Genomic DNA, 25,546 nt, shown 5'->3' with positions numbered 1-25,546 from the left:
CTCATTGGCATTCATACCACATCTTCCTATATCTATTTCCACTGCTACTTTTCTCCATGCTAAATTTTTTTTATCAATTGTGTCTATGATTAAATGGTTTACATCAATATTTACCTAGAAGACTCATAAGTCTCCCCTAGTAAAGGATTAAATGGTTTACCTTTAGAATTCATAGGTCTCCCCTAGTAACAGATTAAATGGCTTACCTAGAGAACTCATAAGTCTCCCCCAGTAAAGGATTAAATGGTTTACCAATCCTCTCCCAGTTAGATGAGATCGATGAGACAGCAAACGCAGAAACATACTGTAAAAAGAAGACAGAATACTTCAAAAATAATTCTACAAGTACAGACCTATATAAGCTGACATCAGACTTCTCTTAAACTGAGTTTTACTGTACATATTTTGTGCTCTACATTGGCTAGAGGTATAGGGGAATGCATTGTTGAGATGTCAAAAAACATATTTAACCCTGCCACATTTTTGACCAGTTTCTTTTGTTTAATTCAGAATTAAGTATGCGTCCATTATCACATATTTGTTTAGGGGCCAGCTGAATGACTCTTCAGGGTGCGGGAGTTTCTTGCTGCATTGAAGACCCATTGGTGGACTTCGGTTGTTGTCTCTTTGACACATTCCACATTTCCATTCTTATCTCATCCATTTATGGATATATATGTAAAATTTGAACTTGACTGCAGATAACATATCAAAAAAGTATTGAGTTGTGAACTTAGTTTAATGTTCCCAAGCAAGTTTAACCCCACAACATGTTGTATGTCTTGTATGTACCTGTCCCAAGTCAGGATCACTGTTATTCAGTGGTTTTCTCAAAACGAGGTTTGATCCACCACTTTCTACATTAGAAAATGCCTGTACCAAATCAGGAATATAACAATTGTTATCCATTCGTTTGATGTGTTTAAGCTTTTGATTTTGCCATTTAATTTGGGACTTTCCGTTCTGAATTTTCATTGAAATTCAGTATTTTTGATATTTTACTTTTTCTTTTGTTGCTGTTTATCAAATTTGTTTATAGCTCATTGTTTTGTACGTAAATATATAAGTTTTCTTGTTTGATTTATTGTACATTTGTCATATCTGGGCCTCTTATAGTCGACTATGGGGTATTGGTTTTGCTCATTGCTGAAGTTACCTATAGTTGTTAATTTCTTTCATTTGTCTTTGGTACATTTTTGTTTCATTGGAAATTAATAACAACACTTCATCTTGTTTTTATATGAATTAATTTCCGAATTAACTGTACCAGGACTTTCATGTTGTATGGTGTCTATGGCTCTCAGTTTGCTCCTCAATAGTGTCTTAGTTTTGTGATGATATTGACAGAGGACTGCCAAAGCATTATGAAGTCACTGTATACCATGTATACTAGGGATTCATTAATTTTCGTGGGTTGAGGAAATCTTGTATTTTTGTGGATATTTAATTTCGTAGTTTTGCAAAAGTCTGCATACAAACCAATAGAAAATTTGTAAATCACAGAACATTTAAACTAGTGGATTACTTGTACCCACGAAATCCACGAAAATTGGTATCCCACCAATAATAATGGATCCATAGTATTATAGATATAAAGACACAAGGGATATTTCACTAAAGTCATGTTTCAAAACAGTGTTATTATGATGACCACACAGACTATGAATGCATGTCTAAGAAGTATCTAAGAAATCTTACTGAAAGTCTCTCCACTGGATCATCACTCAAGTTGGCCTGTTCTAGTAATTTGGCATATTCTAAATACTCTGATATTCTCTGTAGAAAACTTAATGGTTCATTGAACACAACTGGCATAGTAATCTTGGATAATTCCTGAAAATAGAAACAAACACTGTTGTATTATTTTTTATGTTGAAGTTTGAGTTCATACAAATTAAATTAAGCAATAACAAAAATTACAGAAACCCTGAGCATGCAATCTTGGCTTCTTCAAAATAATTAGATATGTATATATCAGGTAATGATTGAATAAAAATATTTGTTGATGTTATATTGAAAAAAAAAAATCTAAGAAAGTCTGTATTTCAGTCACAGTTGTTGTTTGTTGCTGTATATCATTTTTGTTTTCATTGGTCGTTATAAATCAGGCTGTTAGTTTTCTTCTTTAAATTGTTTTACATTTGGCTTTTTGGAGCCTATTGAAGCTTTCTATGCAGTAAAGGTTTTGCTAATTGTTAACATCATTTTGTGTCTAGTGGAGAGTTGTCTGATTGACAATCATACCACATCTCTTGACTTTATATATATATGTCCTTCTAAGACTTTTGCTTGCTAAATGCTGATGACCATGATAACTACATGGTGTCTTTATGAATACACATTCACACTTCATTGAGTTCATTCATGATAGGAAACTTTGTTCAGAATGAGTGAGTGAGTGAGTGAGTGAGTACATCCTTTATACATGAATTATTTACAATGAACCAAATTTTATATCTATTTGTTAGGATACACAGGGGAAATTTACATCATCATAAATAACAACAGCCTTATATTTATACAATCTCTTTTAATTTTTACAGAAAATATTGTCATATAACAATAAATATGCTTTAACATTGATACATTTGAGAACAAAACTTTCTAATCATTAAGTTTTTTAATTGATGAACATTAAACTATAGTAACATGACTGCATTGAATGTGTCTACTTAAATACATTCATTGTACTCTAAAGCATGATAAAATACAGGATATGCAATTAATCATGGTGTAAATGTAAATTAATTATTTAATTGCAAAAGTAATATACAGTTCAGCTCACTGAATAACAGCTTTTCAATGCTCAATAACACCACACATTTATCAAATCACTAAAAAATAATTGAATAATATGCCAATCAAAATATCATGTTTTAGTTTTGCCTTTTTTTTCTATGACTGGTTGTTGATTATACATTTAAATTTCTAATATTTACTCCATTTGTGTCCATTTTTTTTTATCCATTTCCATTTCATTTAAAAGAAGGGTGTCATCCTGTGTTCTATCTGACATTTGTTTTATATACAAGAGTAGTCCTTCAATTCTGTTCAAATACAGCACATTAAAATTCCTTTTTCTCTCCTGTTTTTCATTAATTTCACTTTTTACTCCAGGATACATAATTTTATTGATGGGTAACCTACTTGAGGTGAATTTAGAAAGGGGGGGGAACCCCCCTTTTCTGGGAAAAAATTGGATTATATAGGGATTCATAAGGGAATCACTGAAGCATGACCGGAGCAAGCCCCTTCTTAGGCAGTCAGTGGGCCCACACTTATAAAAATTTCTAGATCCGCCACTGCCTACATTGTTGTAGGACAATCTGGTACTCTGTCAAGTAAGAGCATCTAAAAGAAGCAAAAACAAGCTTATGTTGGGTGCAATTTAGGGGAAAATAGATGTTTTCTAATAATAATGATGTGTGTAGAAAAGATAAAATATCGTATTTTTCTGCATATTATACAGATTATAAGCTTGCTTTTACTTTTTAAGTAACTTTTACTAGATTACCAGAAAGTCCTACTATTGAGGAGGTAGCCTGTTGGAAAAATAGTCGATTGACCATCACATAGGATTGAAAGGGGTCAAATATAATATCCCTCGGGACAGCTTTTTTTTTCAAAAGGGTTGTTTTTTAAAATTTAGTAATTATAGATTATCATTTTTCATATCAACAAGATTGATTTTCTCGCTTGAGCCAATACAAGATGACCAATGATAGTCTGTTTATTTCTATTTTACCTATGTAAACATTGTTAATTTCATTGTGCACTATTTAGTGTCTAATTTTTCATATGACTCTACTGTGCTGAGAAAGGAAACTGTCAGTCAGCAAGCTCAAAGGAAAATGTTCGTAAAATAGCAATGACTTCTTTATTGTAATTATTTTTTGAACTGTAGACTTATTTATTATTAAGATGGTTGTCATGCTCCAAAAGCTATACAATTCATTAACCTTTTTAACCATCTTTCCACACTGAAGAAATAATGATCAAATTAAAAAGAACAAGATCAATATAACATCCTACATAAAAAATGCAAGTCTTAGTAAGGCAAATAGAGAAATTCCTGGGACGGTAGATAAACTTCCTGGATATGCATGGAACCATTTCACATATTGATTGTTAACATGGTTAAATGACATAGTAAAAGCTATTTTAGTAGTAACCGGCTCATAAATGGCCTAAACAAACATTTTACTGATATACATTTTTTTACATATTGATTGTTTAAAGACATAGTAAAAGCCATTTTAGTAGTAACTCTACTAACTGGCTCATTAATGGTCTCAACAAACATTTTACTGATGGAGGTTTTTTTCTGTCGTTGAAATCAAGATGTATAATGTTTAACGTTTATAAATTAGTGTTTTATGGTCTTTTACAGTCTTCAACAGGGATTGATTTCCGATGAGAGTTAGAAATGAATCCGCAGTAATTAACTTTCTATTCATGTTTAAGTTTAAGCTTATTCCGTTGTCGTCTTTTTCCTTAAAATCTTGTTTGATTTTTTGTACATATATATATCAATAAGAATATTACATCAGTCAAACCTACTTATAAAAGTCACCCTTGGGACCAATGAAGCTAACCTTATATTAGGGAAGTGACATATGACTAGTAGATATAAAAAGATGTGGTATGAGTGCTAATAAGATAACTCTCCCTCTAAGTCATAATTTGTATAAGTACAGCTTATAAAAGTCACCATTTGGACCAATGAAAGCAGACCTTATTAAGGGATGTGACATTTGAATTGATCTGCACTGATAACCAAAAATGATTTAAAGGCAAGATGATATACATGTTAAGTAGTGGAGTGTTAAATTATCTTATTGGCATACATATATATTTGTATTTCTATAGTAGCAGCTTAAAACAGCAGTGGGCATTTACAACAGATTAACATACTATCTTGACAAATAGTAATGTTCAGTAATGGACATGTGTCCCACCATAGGGCTAGATTATCTATGAAGAATCAGTACAAAGAACTTAAATATTAAGCACTCTAAGGGGTAGTGATATTTAGCAATCTTTCATACTAAAATACTCTAGCAGTACTATACTCTAGCAGTACTGACAGATACTCAGCTAGGTTTTCTAATTTGAATTGATTTACATTTAGTCATTGTGGGTCTTTAAAGCTTCCTATATATGGCCTCATTGTTTAAGGCAGTGACCCATAGTTGTTTACAAACTTTGTCTCAGTGGCAATTGTACCAGATCTTCTTATTTTTCAAAACTACATGATGCCTCGATCTTTCATAAATAAGCAAAGCTAACAAAAATTACATAACAAGTTTTGCTTACTTAATCTAAACACAATTTCTATTCGTTATCCTGTAAGAAATTCTCCTTTCATGACCCCCCTAAGAAATTCTACTTTCATGATCCCCTAAGGAATTCTCCTTTCTTGATCGCCTTAGAAATTCTCCTTTCATGACCCCCCTAAGAAATTCTACTTTCTTGACCCCTAAGAAATTCTCCTTTCTTGATGCCCTAAGAAATTCTCCTTTCTTGACCCCCCTAAGAAATCTACTTTCTTGATCACCTAAGAAATTCTCCTTTCATGATCCCCTAAGAAATTCTCCTTTTTTCATTGCCTAAGAAATTCTCCTTACATGGTCGCCCAAGAAATTCTTCATTATACCCTAAGAGAAGTTAATTCCATCTTTACCATCATATTTCATTTGTATTTCATCTGAGCCCTTGCTTAGTAAATGTCAAAGTTAACTTACTCATTAATTCTTAATTAAAAACATTACAGATAGAAGTTCTGTAAAGTTGGGTCAATAGAATTATCTCAATGAGAAATTTAGTAATGATCATGATGATATAAAAAGATTCCTTATTTATAAAGATTATATGAGTAAATTAATTAAAGCATATAGGTTATATGATATAAACAATGCTGTCAAATGTGATCTTTGCTAATACAGTAAAATGCCGCTATTTCCAGTTGATTACAGGATTTAAAAAAATATATAATTAGGAGTAAAATAATGAATAGCTATCATTTGGGACAGATGTTTTTCTTTTTGAAATAAGATCAAATAAAGAGTTTGAGATAATGCGTGTCAACTGTACATATATTCATAGTTTTTAGGGATAAAAGATTTACAAGAATTTTATGATTGTAGTACATACATTGACATACATGATTGTAGTACATACATTGACATACATGATTGTAGTACATACATTGACACATGATTGTAGTACATACATTGACATACATGATTGTAGTACATGTACAGTATAAAACCATAGCTAGATCAATGATGTTATTAAACTTTGCCGTATTTTTAAGCATAAATTAGCCAAAACATCAATGATACACAGATCTTGTTATATTGTAATGAAGTAGAAGTTCTTTCATAACATCAGCACTGACTGGAAGAATTATTCCACTAGAACAAAAATTACAGCATTTGTTTCCTTGCGTAATAAAAGGTAGTGAATAATTGTTCCTACAGGAATAGATCTGGCATTGTTTATAACAAAGTTTCAAGGGGAATTTCTGTTAGTAGGAACACTATGTACATTGACATTATTGCTATCTGCTAGGATGTTATGAAACTGCAGAAGCAATTAGGCATAACAGGGTTAGCCAACACATAAATGATACATAAATCTTGTTATATGATTTAAGTCAATGTTACACCATTGTATAAATATCATTATCTAAATCAATGACATCTGTATAAATACACCACCAGATAACACATCATAGGTCTGTGTGATCAATTATATCACACAATTAATAAACATTAGTTTCATTAATCCAAAAAATTTCACAGCTTACTGTGAGTTTTTGTTGTTTTTTGTTGTTTTTTTAAATTTTTTATATGAACATATGGCATGCATGACCATCATGTTAATGATAGACAAAAATATACTGGTCAAGTTGACCATCAATGCTCCATTATCTCAAAATATTTTGTAACAAGAGGCTGTCACAACGACAGCAAACCGGATTTATTAATATTTATTTGTGTCCTGGCAATATCACAAGAACCATTACTGATGAATGGTGAAAGTGAAAATCGTCAATATCAAATTTGACCTCCATTTTGTCATCAGTATCAACATCTTAAAATTTGAAAAGCTTAGATTGAATGGTTCATGAGTAAATGCAACAACGTGAATGGAAACGCCATTTCACAATCTTTCAAGAACCATAACTCCTGAACAGTAAAAGTCAAAATCGTCATAATTGAACTTGACTTTTAATTTGCCATCAGTAACAACATATACAAATTTCAAAAGCTGTGGTTGAATGGTTCATGAGAAAATGCACGGACACGACTGGAAACACCATTTTTCAATCTTTCAAGAACCATAACTCCTGAACGGTAAAAGTCAAAATTGTCATTATTGAACTTGACCTCCATTTTGTCATCAGTAACAACATATTAAAATTTGGGAAGCTTAGGTAGAACAGTTCATGCGTAAATGCACGGACACGACTGGAAACTCCATTTTTCAATCTTTCAAGAACCATAACTCCTGAACGGTAAAAGTCAAAATCGCCATTATTGAATTTGACCTCCATTTTGTCATCAGTAACAACATATTAAAATTTGGGAAGCTTAGGTAGAACAGTTCATGCGTAAATGCATGGACACGACTGTAAACTCCATTTTTCAATCTTTCAAGAACCATAACTCCTGAACGGTAAAAGTCAAAATCGCCATTATTGAACTTGACTTTCATTTAGTTGTCAGTAACAACATATTAAAATTTTAAAAGCTTTGGTTGAACGGTTCATGAGTTAATGCACGGACAACATTTGATTCCCGCCCGCCCGCCCACCCGCCGTACATCCCCAAATCAATAACCGACATTTTTGTCACAAAAATCCGGTTAAAAAGCATATATTTCAAGAGAACATTTTTAAAAGGGAAATTACCTAAGAAGACTTCATATGTGTTGTATATACATGTGTAACTCAAATTTTAACCTCACTGTCTTAAAAGAGTCAGATGTTATTAACAATGCTATAATACCTATTCCTATATGAACAAATATGCTATACATCATGCACAAAACAGAAATTGATTTGTCTCCTTGACATATATCTTATATAATATAGTCTTATATAGCAGCTGTTATTTATAAGCATTTTGTGAAACATTATTATTTCTATAAATGACTACTGACTTTTTTACTATACAATTTACAAGGTTGCAGTCAAATCTGGTTTCCTCCAGTTTTAGGTACAAACATTGAACACATACAAATGTAATTGTATTTTGATTATATATGTATCCAAATGTGCTGACTGTACGATAATGAAGAGATAAACCTTGTAGTAAGGCTTTTGGTTGGGATTTAAACTTGTGGGCTAATTTGTGGCAGTTAGTTTTTAGGGGTGGAGGAAGCCGGAGTGCCCAGAGAAAACCATGACCTTGATTGGATACTAGTCAATTCAGATTGTAATCGAGTGCAACGGCATGAGCAGGGTTAGAACTCACATCAGTGTTGACGGACTAGTAATTACAGTAGTAGAACTACATAGACCACTGCCCACTAAGGTCCCCTTAAGGCTTTTAAAATAGATCCATTTATTAAGAGCAAGTTCATATTGTTTTTGATACATGTATTTTATGATAAAGGTGAAATTGAAAGTCTATAAAGTGAACATTGTCCTTTGAGTATGTAATAGATATAAATCACACCAATTTAAAATGACATACATTTAAATGTATGACTATATTATTGTAAAAACAATTATATATAATTTTATATACAAACCTTCCCTATACATTGCTTTAGTATACTCCATATACTGAAATCATTTCTGTCAAACATCGGAACGGGAAGCTTCGTTCTGAAAAACATAAAAAAAATCTCTTTAATTATTATCATTTGCCTACATGTACTTAAAGATTATCGTTGGTCATCTCAAGAAGATTCGACAGGTTCTTGCTTGAGCCAGTATTGCAAAAGTGTGAAAAGCAAAGTTCTGAGTTGAGATGGTCAATGATTATCTGTTTGTTGCTATTTTACCTATGACAACGTTGTTAATTTCTTTGACAACAGGCACCCTCTATAGGGTTAATTAACAGTATTCCTGATAAAAAGGTACACCACTTCATGTAGGATCCTAGCTGATATATGTACAAATAAGTGTGATACTTTTATAAGAAGAATATATATCAATTTTAGACTATAGTAATTTTTAATTTCTAGTAACTTTTGCTAAGGACATAATCGATGAGTGAGATGCTGGCAGCAACCAAATATATAATTTGTTATATTAAAACTTTCAGACTCCATTTGATATTTTAACCAAGATGAAGCCAGAAGGTTGTGTGTTCAAATAACTACATTTGTAAATTCTTCCTTATTTAAATAAGCAATATCAAACTTATATATGGTTATATAGATAAGGTCAAAGACATTAAACCTAGGTTTCTTTATATAGTGGATAATAAATATTATACTCCTTCTCTAATCTTCTTATAAATCCATCAATCCTTGTATCTTAACGCTGACATGTAAACATTAGATACCAGGAAAAACTGACAATATTTTCAATCAATACAAACACTTCCTATAATCTACTGAAACACTTCAAATAAGTCAGATTTTATTCATCAAGTTTCAATTCAAGTCATCTTTACAACAAAAATCATAAAAAAACTGATAATATTTTCAATCAATTCGATAGCTTTTGATCTACATGTACATCTAATGAAACACTTCAAATAATTTAGATTTTATTCATCAAGTTTCAATTCAAGTGAACACAACAACAAAAAAATAAACAATCAACCCTAATAATGAAGCAAGCACTTCAACAGTGTAAATCTATAAATCTTTTTAATCCATGTGGGCTATATAATATTTCCACAGAGAAAATCATTTCCAATCTTTCCAAATTTGATTAATCAATCACGGTATCTGTTTGTAAATAAATGGTGACGTCAAATGACTCGTTAGATTAATGAGATACTATTTAGAACTCTTGTACGAACTTGAAACAATCAATTACCAGATATATAGTTTCAATCATAAGTATTGAGGTCTAATCAGTTTGTTTCAGACTAAAACAATGTCAACATTCATTGACATTGGGGTATAGGGTATATATTTTCCATCAGAAGTATTCAGGTTCAGAGACCTGGTTCAATGCACTAATGATTTAAACCAAAACTATATTCTTTTCCCTATCATGAAACATTATAACATTAATTTATAAATTTCTTGTAATTATTTTATTAAGGCCAAATAAAAATATATGTGTGGTTCCAGTTATATACTTTTAAAAAATAGGGTCTGTAGGTCAGCAAATTTTATTTATTTTTTTTCTAAATTTTATTTTGGATTGTCAAAATCCGGAAAAAAATAGTGTTTACCGAAATATTTCCGGTATTATACACATCAATATCGGAAGTCAGCCATTTTAAAAGTGTTTGGTGGCAAAATAAAGACAGTCATTTACCTTTTTAGTTAATTTTGTTGCATTTTGACAACAAATTGTTATGAATTCTTGCATTTTATCAATAACAGATACTTCTGATGGAAATTCAGATGACAGAAATCTACGAATTTTATTTTTTTAATTTACAATCTTCAAAATTTGATCATTTGAAAATTTATTTTTCCGAAATAAAAAAAAGTTCTAATTTCGGTCGGGTTACTGGAACCACACATATATTTTTATTTGGCCTAACATCAAAATTTGAACTTTGGACGAACAATGACAATTTTTTTTATTTTTATAAATAAATGCTCTGACGAATTCAAAAGTCTTTAGATGTCAATTGACTACTGAATTGTTGATTGATTGGTGATTCCTTTCTGCTGCATCAGCACAAAAAGGCCGTGGCAAGACTCCTAAAGAAAGACCTGGTGATGACTGATTCAAATTGACAATTTTCAATTTTTTTCCATTTTCACTGTGTATTAACTGTTTCAACAAAACATATATTATGTCATTCAGTACTTTAGGCCACACCAATTTGATTCCTTGTTCGACGGACCCGCCCGCACCTATTTTTTTCAAAACAGAATTTTTTTATTTTTTTTATATTCCCGCTTCCCGCATCCGGATATTTCCCGCATCGTTTTTTTGTGTAAATATTATAAAAAGATATCAACATTTGTTTTTAAAATCACAGTCTATTCTGTATATAACGATTTTAAACATAAAAGCACCCCACCACACTGTAAATATCTGTGAGAATATTTGTTCCAGCATGAAACCTATTTATCCAAAGTGGGACACAGCGGAAATACCTGTAAAGAACAAAACATTGGTTTCTTTCCCCCTTACTTATATTCCCTATTAAAAAATGTTCGTTATTAGAATAAAGTACAAAGAACTTTTGAAGGATTTGCCCTCAACTGCAATTATATTGAATGCTGGCGAAACAAAACTATCCATAGCCGCAGCATGCATGTTTATGCACCTGTCCTGTTTGATTCAGGGGCCTGTCGTTCAGCAGTTATCGTTTGTTGATGTTGTTCCAAAGATTAGTATTTTCCCGTTTGGATATATAAATTAGATAGTTGGTTTTCCTGTTCGAATTGTGTACGCTAATAATTTTTGGGTCCTTTATAGCTTACTGTTTGGTATGTATCAAAGCTCTGTGTAAAAGGCCGTACTTTGACTGGTGTTTGTTATTGTCAGGTTGAGACACCCCCCCCCCCCTTTTTTTCAGACAAGGAGTCATTTTACTGATGTAGAAAAGAAAATAGAAATACCAAGGATTAATTTTGTATAGTTCTTCTGTACAAAATCTTTGAAAACTTAGAACTTTGTACTCAAAAAGAGGAGAGTTACATCTGATTTTAAACAACTTTTTCTAAAAGAGGGGTCTACTTATTTTGAATAATATTAAACTGTTACATTTGTAAAGTAAATGTGTTAATTTCACATGGTTAAAGTCCAGGAATATTACAAAATTCTTGGACATGTTTTGAACATTTAATACCAGATCTATAGATATATAGTTCTTTGAGAAAATATGAGCCCTTTTGTACAAACAAATATATTATAACTTATATTGATCCCTCATAAAACTTGTAAAAGGGATATTTATAACATCAGGGGTTGCCCCCAAACTGATTATGACTTGAATGGAGAATTGTCTCATTGTCAGTCACACATACATAGACCAGATTTAATTATTTCTTGGTGAACAGGGAAAACATACTTCAAAAATTAAAGAAATGCCAAAGTACAAGTGATAAATCAAGTTTTAATATTATCAAAACTTCCTATTTTATGTTTACAAAAAAAAATTATAATCGCTCGCCTTTACTTTTCAAGCTTCGCCTCAAAAATTTACAAAATAAATATTTTTTATTAAAATTTTCAAATCGCTCGCTCGCCCCAAATTTTGGAGTCCAAAAATCCGTAGAACAAGAAATTAAATTGGTGTGGCCTTATGACCAATAAACAGTAAATAAGAGTGTCATTATCTGGTGCAATGCACTGGATAAAGATTTAAACCCAAACTATAAATTCTTTTTCCTATTATTATATATAAAACACTGACATAAACTTCTTGTAATTATTTTAACATCAAAATTTGAACTTTGTACTAACAATGACAAAAAAATTATTTTTATTTTTAAATGCTCTAACCTATTCAAAAATTTCTTTTTTGTTGTCCTGGTCAAAATTATTTATGTTTATTTAAATCTAATATGAATTTGTATGTAAAGTTAACCCATTTAAAAACATTAAATAGAAATTTTCTTTAGACCTTTTACAGGACATTATTGAATGACCATCAGTGTTTACATATATAATTCACCAAATATAGTTTGTAACAATTTGATTGACTTATGAAAACAATGTTAAATACACAAAACAGACCTTTGACCCACGAAAGATCTTACAACTAAAATTGTTAGATCGTAAGTCATGAACAATTCAGTTATATTTAGAATACATGTATCTTAAGATTAGGTTTGTGGTCAAATAATGATTTTACTACAAATAAGAATACGACCTAAACACATGATAAGACTTATTCCACAAGAACGTGAGGATTATTATTTCCCATCTTACGATAATGTATATAAATAAACACATCCAAACCTCATTTCCAGAGACATATCCACCTATTTATCAAAGGGGGTTTCAAACCGAGGATTAAGCAGACAGGATGGGGTGGTGTTCCAATTATTTGTCCAGATTTGAATGTATTGAATGTCAAATAAAAAAGGGGGGGTTGAACCACTGGAATTTCTTGCTGTATTGAAGACGGCTGTTTTCTGCTATTTGGTCAGGTTGATGTCCCTTTGACACAAATTCCCCATTTCCATTCTCAATTATATAACCATGTATTACCTAATGTCTTCGCCCATTATATTACCCAGGTTACCCATACAAATATCAATTTGTAGATAAGAAGTCTTAGATGTAATCATGGTACTGTCATGAATGTTATTCATTAAGGACATAATACAAGTCTATAATTAAACTGAAGAAATGATGAAGTAATGGCACACATTAGCCTTGACCATAAAGAGGGTAGTGATGGTGCATGATATTTAGTCGAGTGGTAAACAAGTGGAAACTAACGAAAATCTGTGTATAATGTTATTAGTAAAGGATTTTTAAAACTTACTTGTACGACATATATACATGTAAGATGAAGAACTATAGACAAATATGTTAAACAAGATTTCTATAAACCCAGGTTAAAACCCATTTTTTTTTTAAATCAAGTCAGAAATATGACACTTGTTATTTGGTATATATTTGTTCCATTGATTTGAAATTGTCAGGTTTTGTAAACCCCCTCCCCCCTTTTTTTTTATTTACCTTGGAGTTATTGCTTATATGCTAAGTTCTTGGCTCACTTGTTTACAGATGTTAAAATATAAACTAGAAAATTTCCAATTTTTTTCATCCTTCAAAATGTTCCTATGATCAATATTACAACAATATACAGAGTGAAGGGAATTTTAATCAAGGATCATATTTATAACATGGCATAACTTATAGCAATATAAATAATAATCCATTCCAATAATTGCCTTTAAAGTATAGTATACGACACCAAGTGTGGGAGGTTAGGGGTTTTTAAAATTGACATTTAAATCATCTTTGCGACTACTGAACTAGGGCACAGAATCCCATTTAAGAACAAAAGCATGGCTCAGAGATATTAATGTGTGCTGGAGGCACAAGTTAGCACATTAACAATCAGTCATATTGTGTTCTGTGATGTAAAATTGAGAATGGAAATGAGGAATGTGTCTAAGAGACCCAACCTAAGAGCTGACAACAAACGAAGGCCACCTGAATGGGTCTTCAATGCAGCGAGAAAGTCCTGCACCCAGAGTTGTTCTTCTGCTGCCACTTATAAAAATTTATACTAGTTCAGTGATAATTATCGTCATACTAAACTCTAAAATAAACACAAGAAAGTACATTGTAGTACAAAGCAACCATGTTCTGAAGACTCGTGTGGATTAATTATATTTTCCTGGGTTGAGGAAAAGTTTGTATTTCCATGTATACATATTTGTTTGGTTTCACAATCGCAGTCTTCTTGCAAGCCTAAAGAAAATGTATGCTTTGTTGATCATTTAAATTTCGGTTTACCTACACTTATGTCCCAAAAAGTCCATGGAATCAACAAAATTTTGTTCAGAGTACATGCATGTATAATATTCATTATTGGATGTGCAGCATCCATCATTCAAACAAGAAATTCCATGGTCTGTTCTTCTGATTGCCCTTTGACAAGTTATTCCAACCATATTCAGGACAAGATTTGTTTTTATAGATTGATAAGCTTTAATTTAAGGCAAGGATGTACACAAGGTATTAAGTTAGACATAAGTCCATGTTTTAGAATAATTAAAAATAGAAGAACAGATATAATTAAATTATACTAAAACTTTTACTACCAAGTTGCCAATAAAGTCATTTAACAAGTAAAATTGAGAATTGAAATGGGGAATATTATTATACATTAAACTAGGTTTGCTAATCAAGTAAATTTCAATTATGCCTTTTAGAGTGACTTGAAAGTACAGTAATTAGAGTAAAAGTTGTAACAGCATGCCACATCAGTTTATATTATCAGGAATCAATATATGGAAGTTTTTTTAATTAGATCAATACAAGGTATCATGGGTATACTATGTGTTTGTTTATTGATAGGAAATACAATATATGAATGAATATCCTCCAATGATTCATCAATGATATAGAGTTACATATAAAGTGTTTCTCGTTTCTCATTTTTTTAATGTAGATTAGACTGTTGGTTTTCCCGTTTGAATGGTTTTACTTTTACACTAGTAATTTTTTGGGGCCCTTTATAGCTTGCTGTTCGGTGTGAGCAAATGCTCTGTGTTTCAGGGTTGGCAAAGTATTACCCACCCGGGAATTCCCGGGCGGGAAAACCCGGGTTTTCCCGGGCTGGGCAATACTCCCAGAAATGGGTAAAAGTGGGCATTACTGGGCAATATGATTTTTTAAGCTTATTTTAACACAAAATAGTAAAAACTTATTATAGTTTCATAGTATAACAGCTAAATATATACTTTTTATACAGATAACCATTGACAGTCATTCTAGAAAATTCAATTTCATTCTCTTCTCTATCATGTCTATTAATTTTATAGGTAGGCAGAATACAAGATTTGCACATTTAAAGATACCTTTTAATTACCAAGTATTGTTTCAATATTCCAAACTTTGAAAAAGCATTTTATTGCAGAGTTTAAGTGAATTGTTAATTATAATTGTTATACATTCATATTGCTAAATAAACACCCTACAGGGTCATGCCATTAACACTTATAAAATTGAAAGGACTGATTATTGTTACATAAACAAATCTGTGTTCTAATCTGAATAATTACTTATTAATTAGTGACAGTACATATACATTATTTAAATGTGATGTTTCTTTAATACATGTAATTGTTAGTTCTTAATAGGAGCTATATTCATTTGAAAAGAAATGATTTACTTGCTTTCTATTTACAGTTTGCCAATCTAGACAAATGCTAAACAAAATAGGGTATAACTATCTTATTAAATGTATTGCATTTGTTTTTATCACTGATATTCTTTAAAATTCAGACAAATATTTTATATTACCCAGTATTGCCCAGTATTACCCACTAAAACCCAGTAAAACCCGGGTTTTCCCAGTATTTCCCACTGGGCTGGGCAATACTCATAAAACCCGGGTTTTTGCCAACCCTGCTGTGTTTAAGACCATATCTTGACCTTTAATAGTTTACTTTTGTAAATTGTTGGAGAGTTGTCTCATTGGCACTCATACCACATATTCCTATATATATATCTATTTACAATAGGTGAAAATATTATTATTAAAGACTTAGGTATTTTACAATTAATGGTCTGGATGACTGTGTTAGGAAATTTGAGACCTTTTAAAATGCACCCTGAACTGCTGTATATCAATTTCTATTGGAGTTGAAGTGGCTTCATCAAATCTTTATAGAATATCAAATTACCTTGACCTACATGTAAGACAAATGTTACAAAAAATATGCCTAAACATGTTGTATAACTTGGACCAGTGACAATACACATCTACATGCACAATGAACATACATAATGGAAACCTTTAGGGTTCAAACTGTGAAGCATCAGAATGAAGAGTAGCCGTACATGTGTTTACCCACATGCATGTATAAGCCAGTCATGGTTCTTAAAATCTATCACCATCCTCCATGTAGTTAAGGAAACAACAGTTCTTCTTACTTTGGTCTAAGTTTGTTTTACAATCATGGAGTTAAATACTAACTTAAAGATACAATGTAATATTCAAAAGACTTAAAAGAAATTGCATTTTCTATTTTTTTTTTTTTTATCAATAACTTGTATATGGCCTATTTTTAGGTCCAGGACCACAGTTATCCTACCTTGATTTTCACTGTCTACAAATACATGTATAATCCCTATAGATATTTTTCTATTAACCCTTCTTCAAATACCAATTAGACATGGTAGATAGATGAAATTACGATGGGGGAAAAAATGGTCAAGAATTTTAATTTAAAGCAGTGAATTGAGATATAGATTGTTCCAAAAGTACATTGTAGTCTCGAGATTGTAGTACACCACATTGTAAAATCATTATTGAGAAAGCACAGGTGCAGTTATTACAAATTTGATTATTAACAACTTATTATTGTCTAAAAGATAACTGGACTGGCCAAATGATCAACATCATAAATGTTATTGACCTTTCCAATTACCTTACTAATGTCAATATTATGGTAATTATAATAAGTATAATACATTGCATTTTTACAAGTATCTGGAATATCATACATTATGAAGCTATTTAGAAAGGTAGCGATAGAAAAAAGGGGGGTCAATCTATCCCCTTAATTTATTTCTAATTAACAGGTATTTGATCCAAAACAATAACAACAGCACTATACACTATATATCAATCTGTTGGGGTAAATAAATAGCATTAGGACGTCACACTAAGACAGTTCAGTTGTACGGTAGTCGGTACATTAAAATTGCTACTTCAATACGTGGTACTTTACAAAATAAATAAACATGATCAAGAGTTTTTGTTACCTGAATTTAGAAAAATGTTTTTCGTTGTCTGTTTCGTCGTTGATTTTAGCTGCCATCTTCATAAAAAAACAGTAAATAGTCTTCACAAATATAAGTATTTTGCAGACGAATTTTCTATGAAAAAGTCACTGATAAATTATTCCGATGCAGAAAAACATCGCTAAAGTTCGATGACAACAGACGAGATATACTCAAGGCACATAAGTTGACATCGTTGTTCATTTAACTTCGATCCACGTGTCAAATAAGAGAATTTAAAGACCACTTAACTTCATACATCTTTGCACGAAATCGAAGACTGTCAAACAGAGCGGAAATACGAAGGTAATAACAGGTTACTATATATTACGGAATATAAAAAACAAAACGAAACGATCTTTAAAAATTGCAAGTAAAACACTTCAAAAAATACATTTATGAAAAAATCATTATTTCTGGCAATGCACAATACAGTCAGTAAATGAGAGGGGAAAGACACCAATGGGATAATATTTAAACTCAAATAGCAATGCAAGAGCAAATAAAAAAAGACCAAAAAAAACCAACATTAGTATACAAAACGCAATATAGGAAACTAAACAGGCAGATCAAGGGGGAGGAGGGCTCTCTGTTTTGTGGGGGAAATAATGTTGATTATATAGGGAATCACTCAAGCCTGACTGTAGCAGGCTCCCTCTTATGGCAGTCAGTGCCCCTCCCCCTTATAAAAAGTTGTGGATCTGCCACTGCTAAAGACTGAGCCCCCTCCCCCTTATAAAAAGTTGTGGATGCACCACTGCTAAAGACTGAGTCCCTTCTTCCTTATAAAAAGTTCTGAATCCACCACTGCTAATGACTGACCCCCCCTTCCCCTTTAAATAAGAAGTTGTGGATCCGACACTGCTAAAGACTGAGCCCCCTCCCCCTTATAACAAGTTGTGGATGCGCCACTGCTAAAGACTGAGCCCCCTACCCCTTATAAAAAGTTATGGATCCACCACTGCTAAAGACTGAGCTATAAGAACCCCACCAAATACCAGGTTAATCTCATGTTCTTTGGAAGTGGAAGGGTAGGGAGATCTTGGTCCACTTCTCTCTAGGGAGCAACACCAGGGGTTAAATTAATTTTGATTTCAAATATTTTATAATTCGCAACATAAAACAACATATATACTTGTACAAGATAAGAAATCAAGAGGTTCCAAGGAGCCAAAATCAATCACCTGGCAAACTGCATAAAATTGTTACAATGCAATGAACAAACAAGAGGCTCACAGCTACTAGCCAGGTAAACATTTGCTATTTTGATATTTTTATTCACACCTTCATTGCAATGAGTACTATATTTGCTCCTTAGTAAAACTGATTTAGTAATATCTTAATTGTTCACAGTTTCTACCTCAAAATCTATTAAAGTTATTTAAAAAATCAGCAACATTTTAAAAGACATTGTCCTTTAGGGATGACATCAAAAAATCAATGAGGGATACAAAAAACATAATTCAAATAGATTGAGGGTGGGGGTCAGAATCGCTGCAAGTTTTGTTTATTTGACATTGATTTTATATATATACTTATTTACTTATTGGTCAATCAATTTTTCCCAAATTAAGTTAAGAGTCAGTGAAAAAACTATATGAATTAAGTTTTTTTTTTATCCTACATTGAACTTTTGATGTCGTCCCTTACTGGCAATAGTTGGAGTCATCTAATAATTAGGCTTATTTTGATGATCTCTTTTCTCCAAAGTTGTAACATCTTTCTAAAATTTTGACTGAAATAATCAATTGACTCCTTACAGGTGTTTAATATATACTCCTGAATGATGATTCTGCATTTTGCAATAAACTATTTCAAATATTTATCATTTTGATCTAACAGACTTGTCCTAAAATAGATTAATATAGAAGTCGCTCCTCACTATCCTACTACCTGTCGATACATTTATTTTTGGCATTGCACAAGTCATGTCTTCTCGGACTGTTCATGATGTTAAAATACTAAATCCCATGGATGTGTTTTAGTTGATTTTAGTCTCTGATGCATGATTTTTTTTATTATTAATTGTTTTAGACTTTTAACTAGCTGTCAGTAACTGCCAAATCTCAAATCATATTTTCTTGTTAATTCGACCTGTTGATACTGTTTATAATGCTTTTTTGTTATTTTATATTTATATTGATCTTGTCTATCTACCAGCTTTGATTATTTGGAATATATTCTAAGTTTCAATTCGTCTTACTACATTTGTATAAATTTCAAGATTTACCAAAACCGTTTTTTTTTCTAAAGTGAATATTTTCGAAGAGTTAAATATTTCGCAGTGGTGACTTGTCATGGCTTTGTTTGGACTTGCTTGTTTGCTTTTTGGCCTTGAATGTTTGTCTTTTTCAAATTTTGATCAAATTTATTTGTTTATAGTGTATTAATGTACGTTTTTTGATTGAGTTAAGCCTGCCAATTGATATTTTATAGTGTGTTTTTCTATGTTATGCTATTTTTTCAGAAAAAGGGAGAAGGTTTGGATCCATTTAAACGTTTAATCCTGCTGCAAATGTTTGCACCTGTCCTAAGTCAGGAATCTGATGTAAAGTGGTTGTCGTTTGTTTATGTCATTTATACATGTTTCTCGTTTCTTGTTTTTTTATTTTATCTATATTAGACCGTTGGTTTTTCTGTTTGAATGGTCTTACACTAGTAATTTTGGGGCCCTTTCTAGCTTGTTGTTTGGTGTGAGCCAAGGCTCCGTGTTGAAGGCCGTACATTGACCTATAATGGTTTACTTTTTTTAAATTGTTATTTGGATGGAGAGTTGTCTCATTGGCACTCACACCACATCTTCCTATATCTATAAAAAATAAATTGCTATGAAGTCTGAGTTTCAGTCTTTCAGTCAATTTTCAGATATTATGCACAGATCTCAGGAATTTTTTAAGCTTGCTATTTGGTATGTGCTCATCTAATCTCTGTGGTGGATCCAGAAATATTTATGCTTCAGTGATTCCCTGTATAATCAATCAAATTTTTCACAGAAAAAGGGGGGATGATCCCGCTTAATCTGCCTCTAAATCTATATGTCAATTGGTCTCTGGTGGAAAAACTGTCTCCTTTACAATCATATTAATTCTTCTGAGTTTTAAAATGTGTTGTTTATCTTGTCAGACAGGAAGTTGTCCATTTCTGGTTATTTGTTTTGAGTGATCAGTTTTCAAACACCGGTGTGTTGTGTATCTTGTTGGACAGGAAGTCGTCCATTTTTGGTGGTTTGTTTTGAGTGATCAGTTTTTAAACACCGGTGTGTTGTTTATCTTGTCAGACAGGAAGTTGTCCATTTCTGGTTATTTGTTTTGAGTGATCAGTTTTTAAACACCGGTGTGTTGTTTGTCTGGTCGGACGGGAAGTTGTCCATTTCTGGTTATTTGTTTTGAGTGATCAGTTTTCAAACATCGGTGTGTTGTGTATCTTGTCGGACAGGAAGTCATCCATTTTTGGTGGTTTGTTTTGAGTGATCAGTTTTCAAACAATGGTGTGTTGTGTATCTTGTCGGACAGGAAGTTGTCCATTTCTGGTTATTTGTTTCGAGTGATCATTGTTTTCAAACACCGGTGTGTTGTGTATCTTGTTGGACAGGAAGTCGTCCATTTTTGGTGGTTTGTTTTGAGTGATCAGTTTTCAAACACCGGTGTGTTGTGTATCTTGTTGGACAGGAAGTCGTCCATTTTTGGTGGTTTGTTTTGAGTGATCAGTTTTTAAACACCGGTGTGTTGTTTATCTTGTCGGACGGGAAGTTGTCCATTTCTGGTTATTTGTTTTGAGTGATCAGTTTTCAAACATCGGTGTGTTGTGTATCTTGTCGGACAGGAAGTCATCCATTTTTGGTGGTTTGTTTTGAGTGATCAGTTTTCAAACAATGGTGTGTTGTGTATCTTGTCGGACAGGAAGTTGTCCATTTCTGGTTATTTGTTTCGAGTGATCATTGTTTTCAAACACCGGTGTGTTGTGTATCTTGTTGGACAGGAAGTCGTCCATTTTTGGTGGTTTGTTTTGAGTGATCAGTTTTCAAACACCGGTGTGTTGTGTATCTTGTTGGACAGGAAGTCGTCCATTTTTGGTGGTTTGTTTTGAGTGATCAGTTTTTAAACACCGGTGTGTTGTTTATCTTGTCGGACGGGAAGTTGTCCATTTCTGGTTATTTGTCTTGAGTGATCATTGTTTTCAAACACCGGTGTGTTGTGTATCTTGTCGGACAGGAAGTCGTCCATTTTTGGTGGTTTGTTTTGAGTGATGAGTTTTCAAACACCGGTGTGTTGTGTATCTTGTCGGACAAGAAGTTGTCTATTTCTGGTGATTTGTTGTGAGTGATCATTGTTTTCAAACATCGGTGTGTTGTTTATCTTGTCGGACAGGAAGTTGTTCACTTCTGGTTATTTGTTTCGAGTGATCATTGTTTTCAAACATTGGTGTGTTGTTTATCTTGTCGGACAGGAAGTTGTTCACTTCTGGTGATTTGTTGTGAGTGATCATTGTTTTCAAACATCGGTGTGTTGTTTATCTTGTCGGACGGGAAGTTGTTCACTTCTGGTGATTTGTTGTGAGGGATCATTGTTTTCAAACATCGGTGTGTTGTTTATCTTGTCGGACGGGAAGTTGTCCATTTCTGGTTATTTTTCTTGAGTGATCATTGTTTTCAAGCATCGGTGTGTTGTTTATCTTGTCGGACGGGAAGTTGTTCACTTCTGATGATTTGTTGTGAGGGATCATTGTTTTCAAACATCGGTGTGTTGTTTATCTTGTCGGACGGGAAGTTGTCCATTTCTGGTTATTTGTTTCGAGTGATCATTGTTTTCAAACATTGGTGTGTTGTTTATCTTGTCGGACGGGAAGTTGTCCATTTCTGGTTATTTTTCTTGAGTGATCATTGTTTTCAAGCATCGGTGTGTTGTTTATCTTGTCGGACGGGAAGTTGTTCACTTCTGGTGATTTGTTGTGAGGGATCATTGTTTTCAAACATCGGTGTGTTGTTTATCTTGTCGGAAGGGAAGTTGTCCATTTCTGGTTATTTGTTTCGAGTGATCATTGTTTTCAAACATTGGTGTGTTGTTTATCTTGTCGGAAGGGAAGTTGTCCATTTCTGGTTATTTTTCTTGAGTGATCATTGTTTTCAAACATCGGTGTGTTGCTTATCTTGTCGGACAGGAAGTTGTCCATTTCTGGTTATTTTTCTTGAGTGATCATTGTTTTCAAACATTGGTGTGTTGTTTATCTTGTCGGACAGGAAGTTGTCCATTTCTGGTTATTTTTCTTGAGTGATCATTGTTTTCAAACATCGGTGTGTTGTTTATCTTGTCGGACGGGAAGTTGTTCACTTCTGGTTATTTGTAAAATCTGCAAAATCATATACTTGGTGTTTAAAAAGGGGAGGCAATTATTGTCTTTATTTCTTGTCTCCATTTATAATAGAATCCTTTATATTTAACTTATTTTGTTTGCTACATATATTAAAGTTCACCTTAACAAACTTAGATTCACCACAACATGTAAATATTCTCCAAAACATCTAAAACTTAACACAACATCTAAAATTTAACAGAACAGAAAGTTTAACATTCAGACAAAGGGAGATAAATCTAGTTTAAAAAGTGATCACCTACTATAGAATAATAGGAGCATATTGTTCAGCATCTTCAATCAACTTAAATTAAAACCTATTTGAGGCTATTTCTTGACTTGAATTTTTACCTGGTTTCCCTTTAGAAATCTGAAGCTTTCATATATCAGCCATCATAGTCAAACATAGCTTTGGCTTTTATAAAAACATAGGGTCTTGTAGCATTTTTGAGCTAACCACAATTGGCCTTGTTTATAATACTGTTGATTCACTAAATTCCTTCACTGACCTCATTACTTTTTTTAAATGCTGTAGTAAAATCAGCATTTAATATATATAAATATTTTTTTTTTACCCTAGTTTTGATGGATCTATCAAAATATATTTATTATAAACATTATATCTATACCAATCATTGGAGCACAGGTCTTCAGTGCTATATAGAAAGCCTCTCCCCAAAATAGGCAGTCCTTCTGAAGTTGAATAAATATATCCTTATAATCGATACCACAATCAGGATATGCATTTGTCATATTTGTCAGTAATCAATATTTTCCTTGTTTGTTTCTACGAAAAGTAGAGTAGGCAATGCATTTTTTTTAATGCATTTTTTTGCCTGATTTTTGCTGATAATGATGATAAAGATCATTTAACATAAATCAATTAACCCTATTGGGGTAGACAAACAATACTGTGGATAAGTCCACAAACTATGAAGATCAATTGAGAATCATAGAATGCAAAATTCAGTACTTAATTCAGTGCACGGCTCACCAAATACTATTGAATGAGTACAACTCAATGAATAAGTTTTCATGCAAAAAATATTTTCATAAAATTCTACATTTGTTTTTACGGTAAAAATATCTGTAGTGGCCACATGAAACCCTGATCATAGACATAGATGTGACTACCAAAACCACATAACTTGAGGCCAGCACATGACCACATTAATCTCTATTACAGAAAGCCTCTTATGTTGATCATAAAGTCAGTAGTACAAAAAAATATTGTCTTAAATTTCAATTGAAAATGCTGAATCATTCGAAAAGCTCTGCATAATTAATATGTTTAATTACTTTTTTAAAGGAAATCTTTATGCTATATAAATGTTCAATGTACAGCTAGCCAAATTGTTATAGTGTTTCAAATAATTTTATTTGTAAATGCCCTTCTGCGCATGAGCTGACCTAAAATTAAGGTGAAACAGAAAGTAAACACATGTCCCGAAAGAAAGGATGGTGGGTCTTGGAATTGTTAACAAAAGTGGAACAGCTTTTCAGAATCCAGTGCAGTGTATGTTTCTGTAAAATTATCATTACCGGTATGTCTCTCTCATAAATGAACTTCACTAGTTACAAAAACTTTTAATGATAAGTAATTTGACCATTGTAGATTTGTGTTGTATTGAACACATATATTGATTGATTGTTGATTGCTTTAAGTCCAGTGGCAAATATTTCATTCATGTTCAAGGGGATATTATGTTGTACAAGAATACAAATATACAACTTTATAAAAAAATAACATATAAAAAAGTATAAAAACATTAAAACAGATATACAATTTTCAATATCATACAAGTCAAGGATACGTGAAATTGACAATAATTATGAGTGGTATGTAATGTGCATAATTTGCCATTCATATGTGTGTTATATAATGTGCGTAATTCAGGCCATTACCTTCCATTTTTTGGTATATCACAGTTTGGCGATTTATTACAAGTAAAGTTTCCTGAGTCGGCTGACTGATAAGACATGGCGTCAAAGTTTGTTACTGATTTCATATCCATATCTGAAAAATCAAATGAAACAATTACATTTCAATTGCATATCTGAAAATTCAAGGGAGATAATTAGCTACTGATACTACCAATTGTCTGAAAATTTAAGGGAGATAACAAGCTACAGATACTTCAGATTGTCTGAAAATTCAAGGGAGATAATAAGCTACTGATACTTCCAATTGTCTGAAAATTTAAGGGTGATAATTAGCTACTGATATTTCCAATTGTCTGGAAATTTAAGGGAGATAATTAGCTACTGATACATTCAATTGTCTGAAAATTCAAGGGAGATAATTAGCTACTGATACATCTTATTGACTGGAAATTAAAGGGAGATGATACGCTACTGATACTTCCAATTGTCTGAAAATTCAAGGGAGATAACTAGCTACTGATACTTCCAATTGTCTGAAAATTCAAGGGAGATAATGAGCTACTGATACTTTTCATAAAATTAAGTTTTAAAAATGTATACCTTTTTATATATTGTGTAGGTAAAAATCTAACATTTTCCCATATTGGTCAGAATTCATGTGGTATGTTTGGAAAATTGAATACCATCATTAATAAAGTGTCAAAAGAGGGTAATTGTGTGAATAAAAACACAGCC

The 25,546-nt window shown here is 32.1% G+C and overlaps 1 protein-coding gene across 2 annotated transcripts in view; it reads right to left on the bottom strand.

Annotated features, from left to right (window-relative positions):
* Positions 1-25,546, bottom strand: part of LOC139499439 (oxysterol-binding protein-related protein 1-like) — a 98,646-nt gene that overhangs the window by 17,728 nt on the left and 55,372 nt on the right. For both annotated transcript variants that reach the window (XM_071288117.1, XM_071288118.1), the window contains 4 exons: positions 24,833-24,944; positions 8,764-8,839; positions 1,699-1,833; positions 207-304 (listed from right to left, as the gene is read on the bottom strand). In XM_071288117.1, coding sequence (XP_071144218.1) covers positions 207-304; positions 1,699-1,833; positions 8,764-8,839; positions 24,833-24,944 — 421 coding nt within the window. The remainder of the gene's footprint in view (positions 1-206; positions 305-1,698; positions 1,834-8,763; positions 8,840-24,832; positions 24,945-25,546) is intronic.

The sequence above is a fragment of the Mytilus edulis genome, chromosome 12 (genome assembly GCF_963676685.1).
Source record: "Mytilus edulis chromosome 12, xbMytEdul2.2, whole genome shotgun sequence".
In the NCBI taxonomy this organism is placed as follows: Eukaryota; Metazoa; Mollusca; class Bivalvia; order Mytilida; family Mytilidae; genus Mytilus; species Mytilus edulis.
This window is presented reverse-complemented; position numbering and strand designations above follow the sequence as displayed.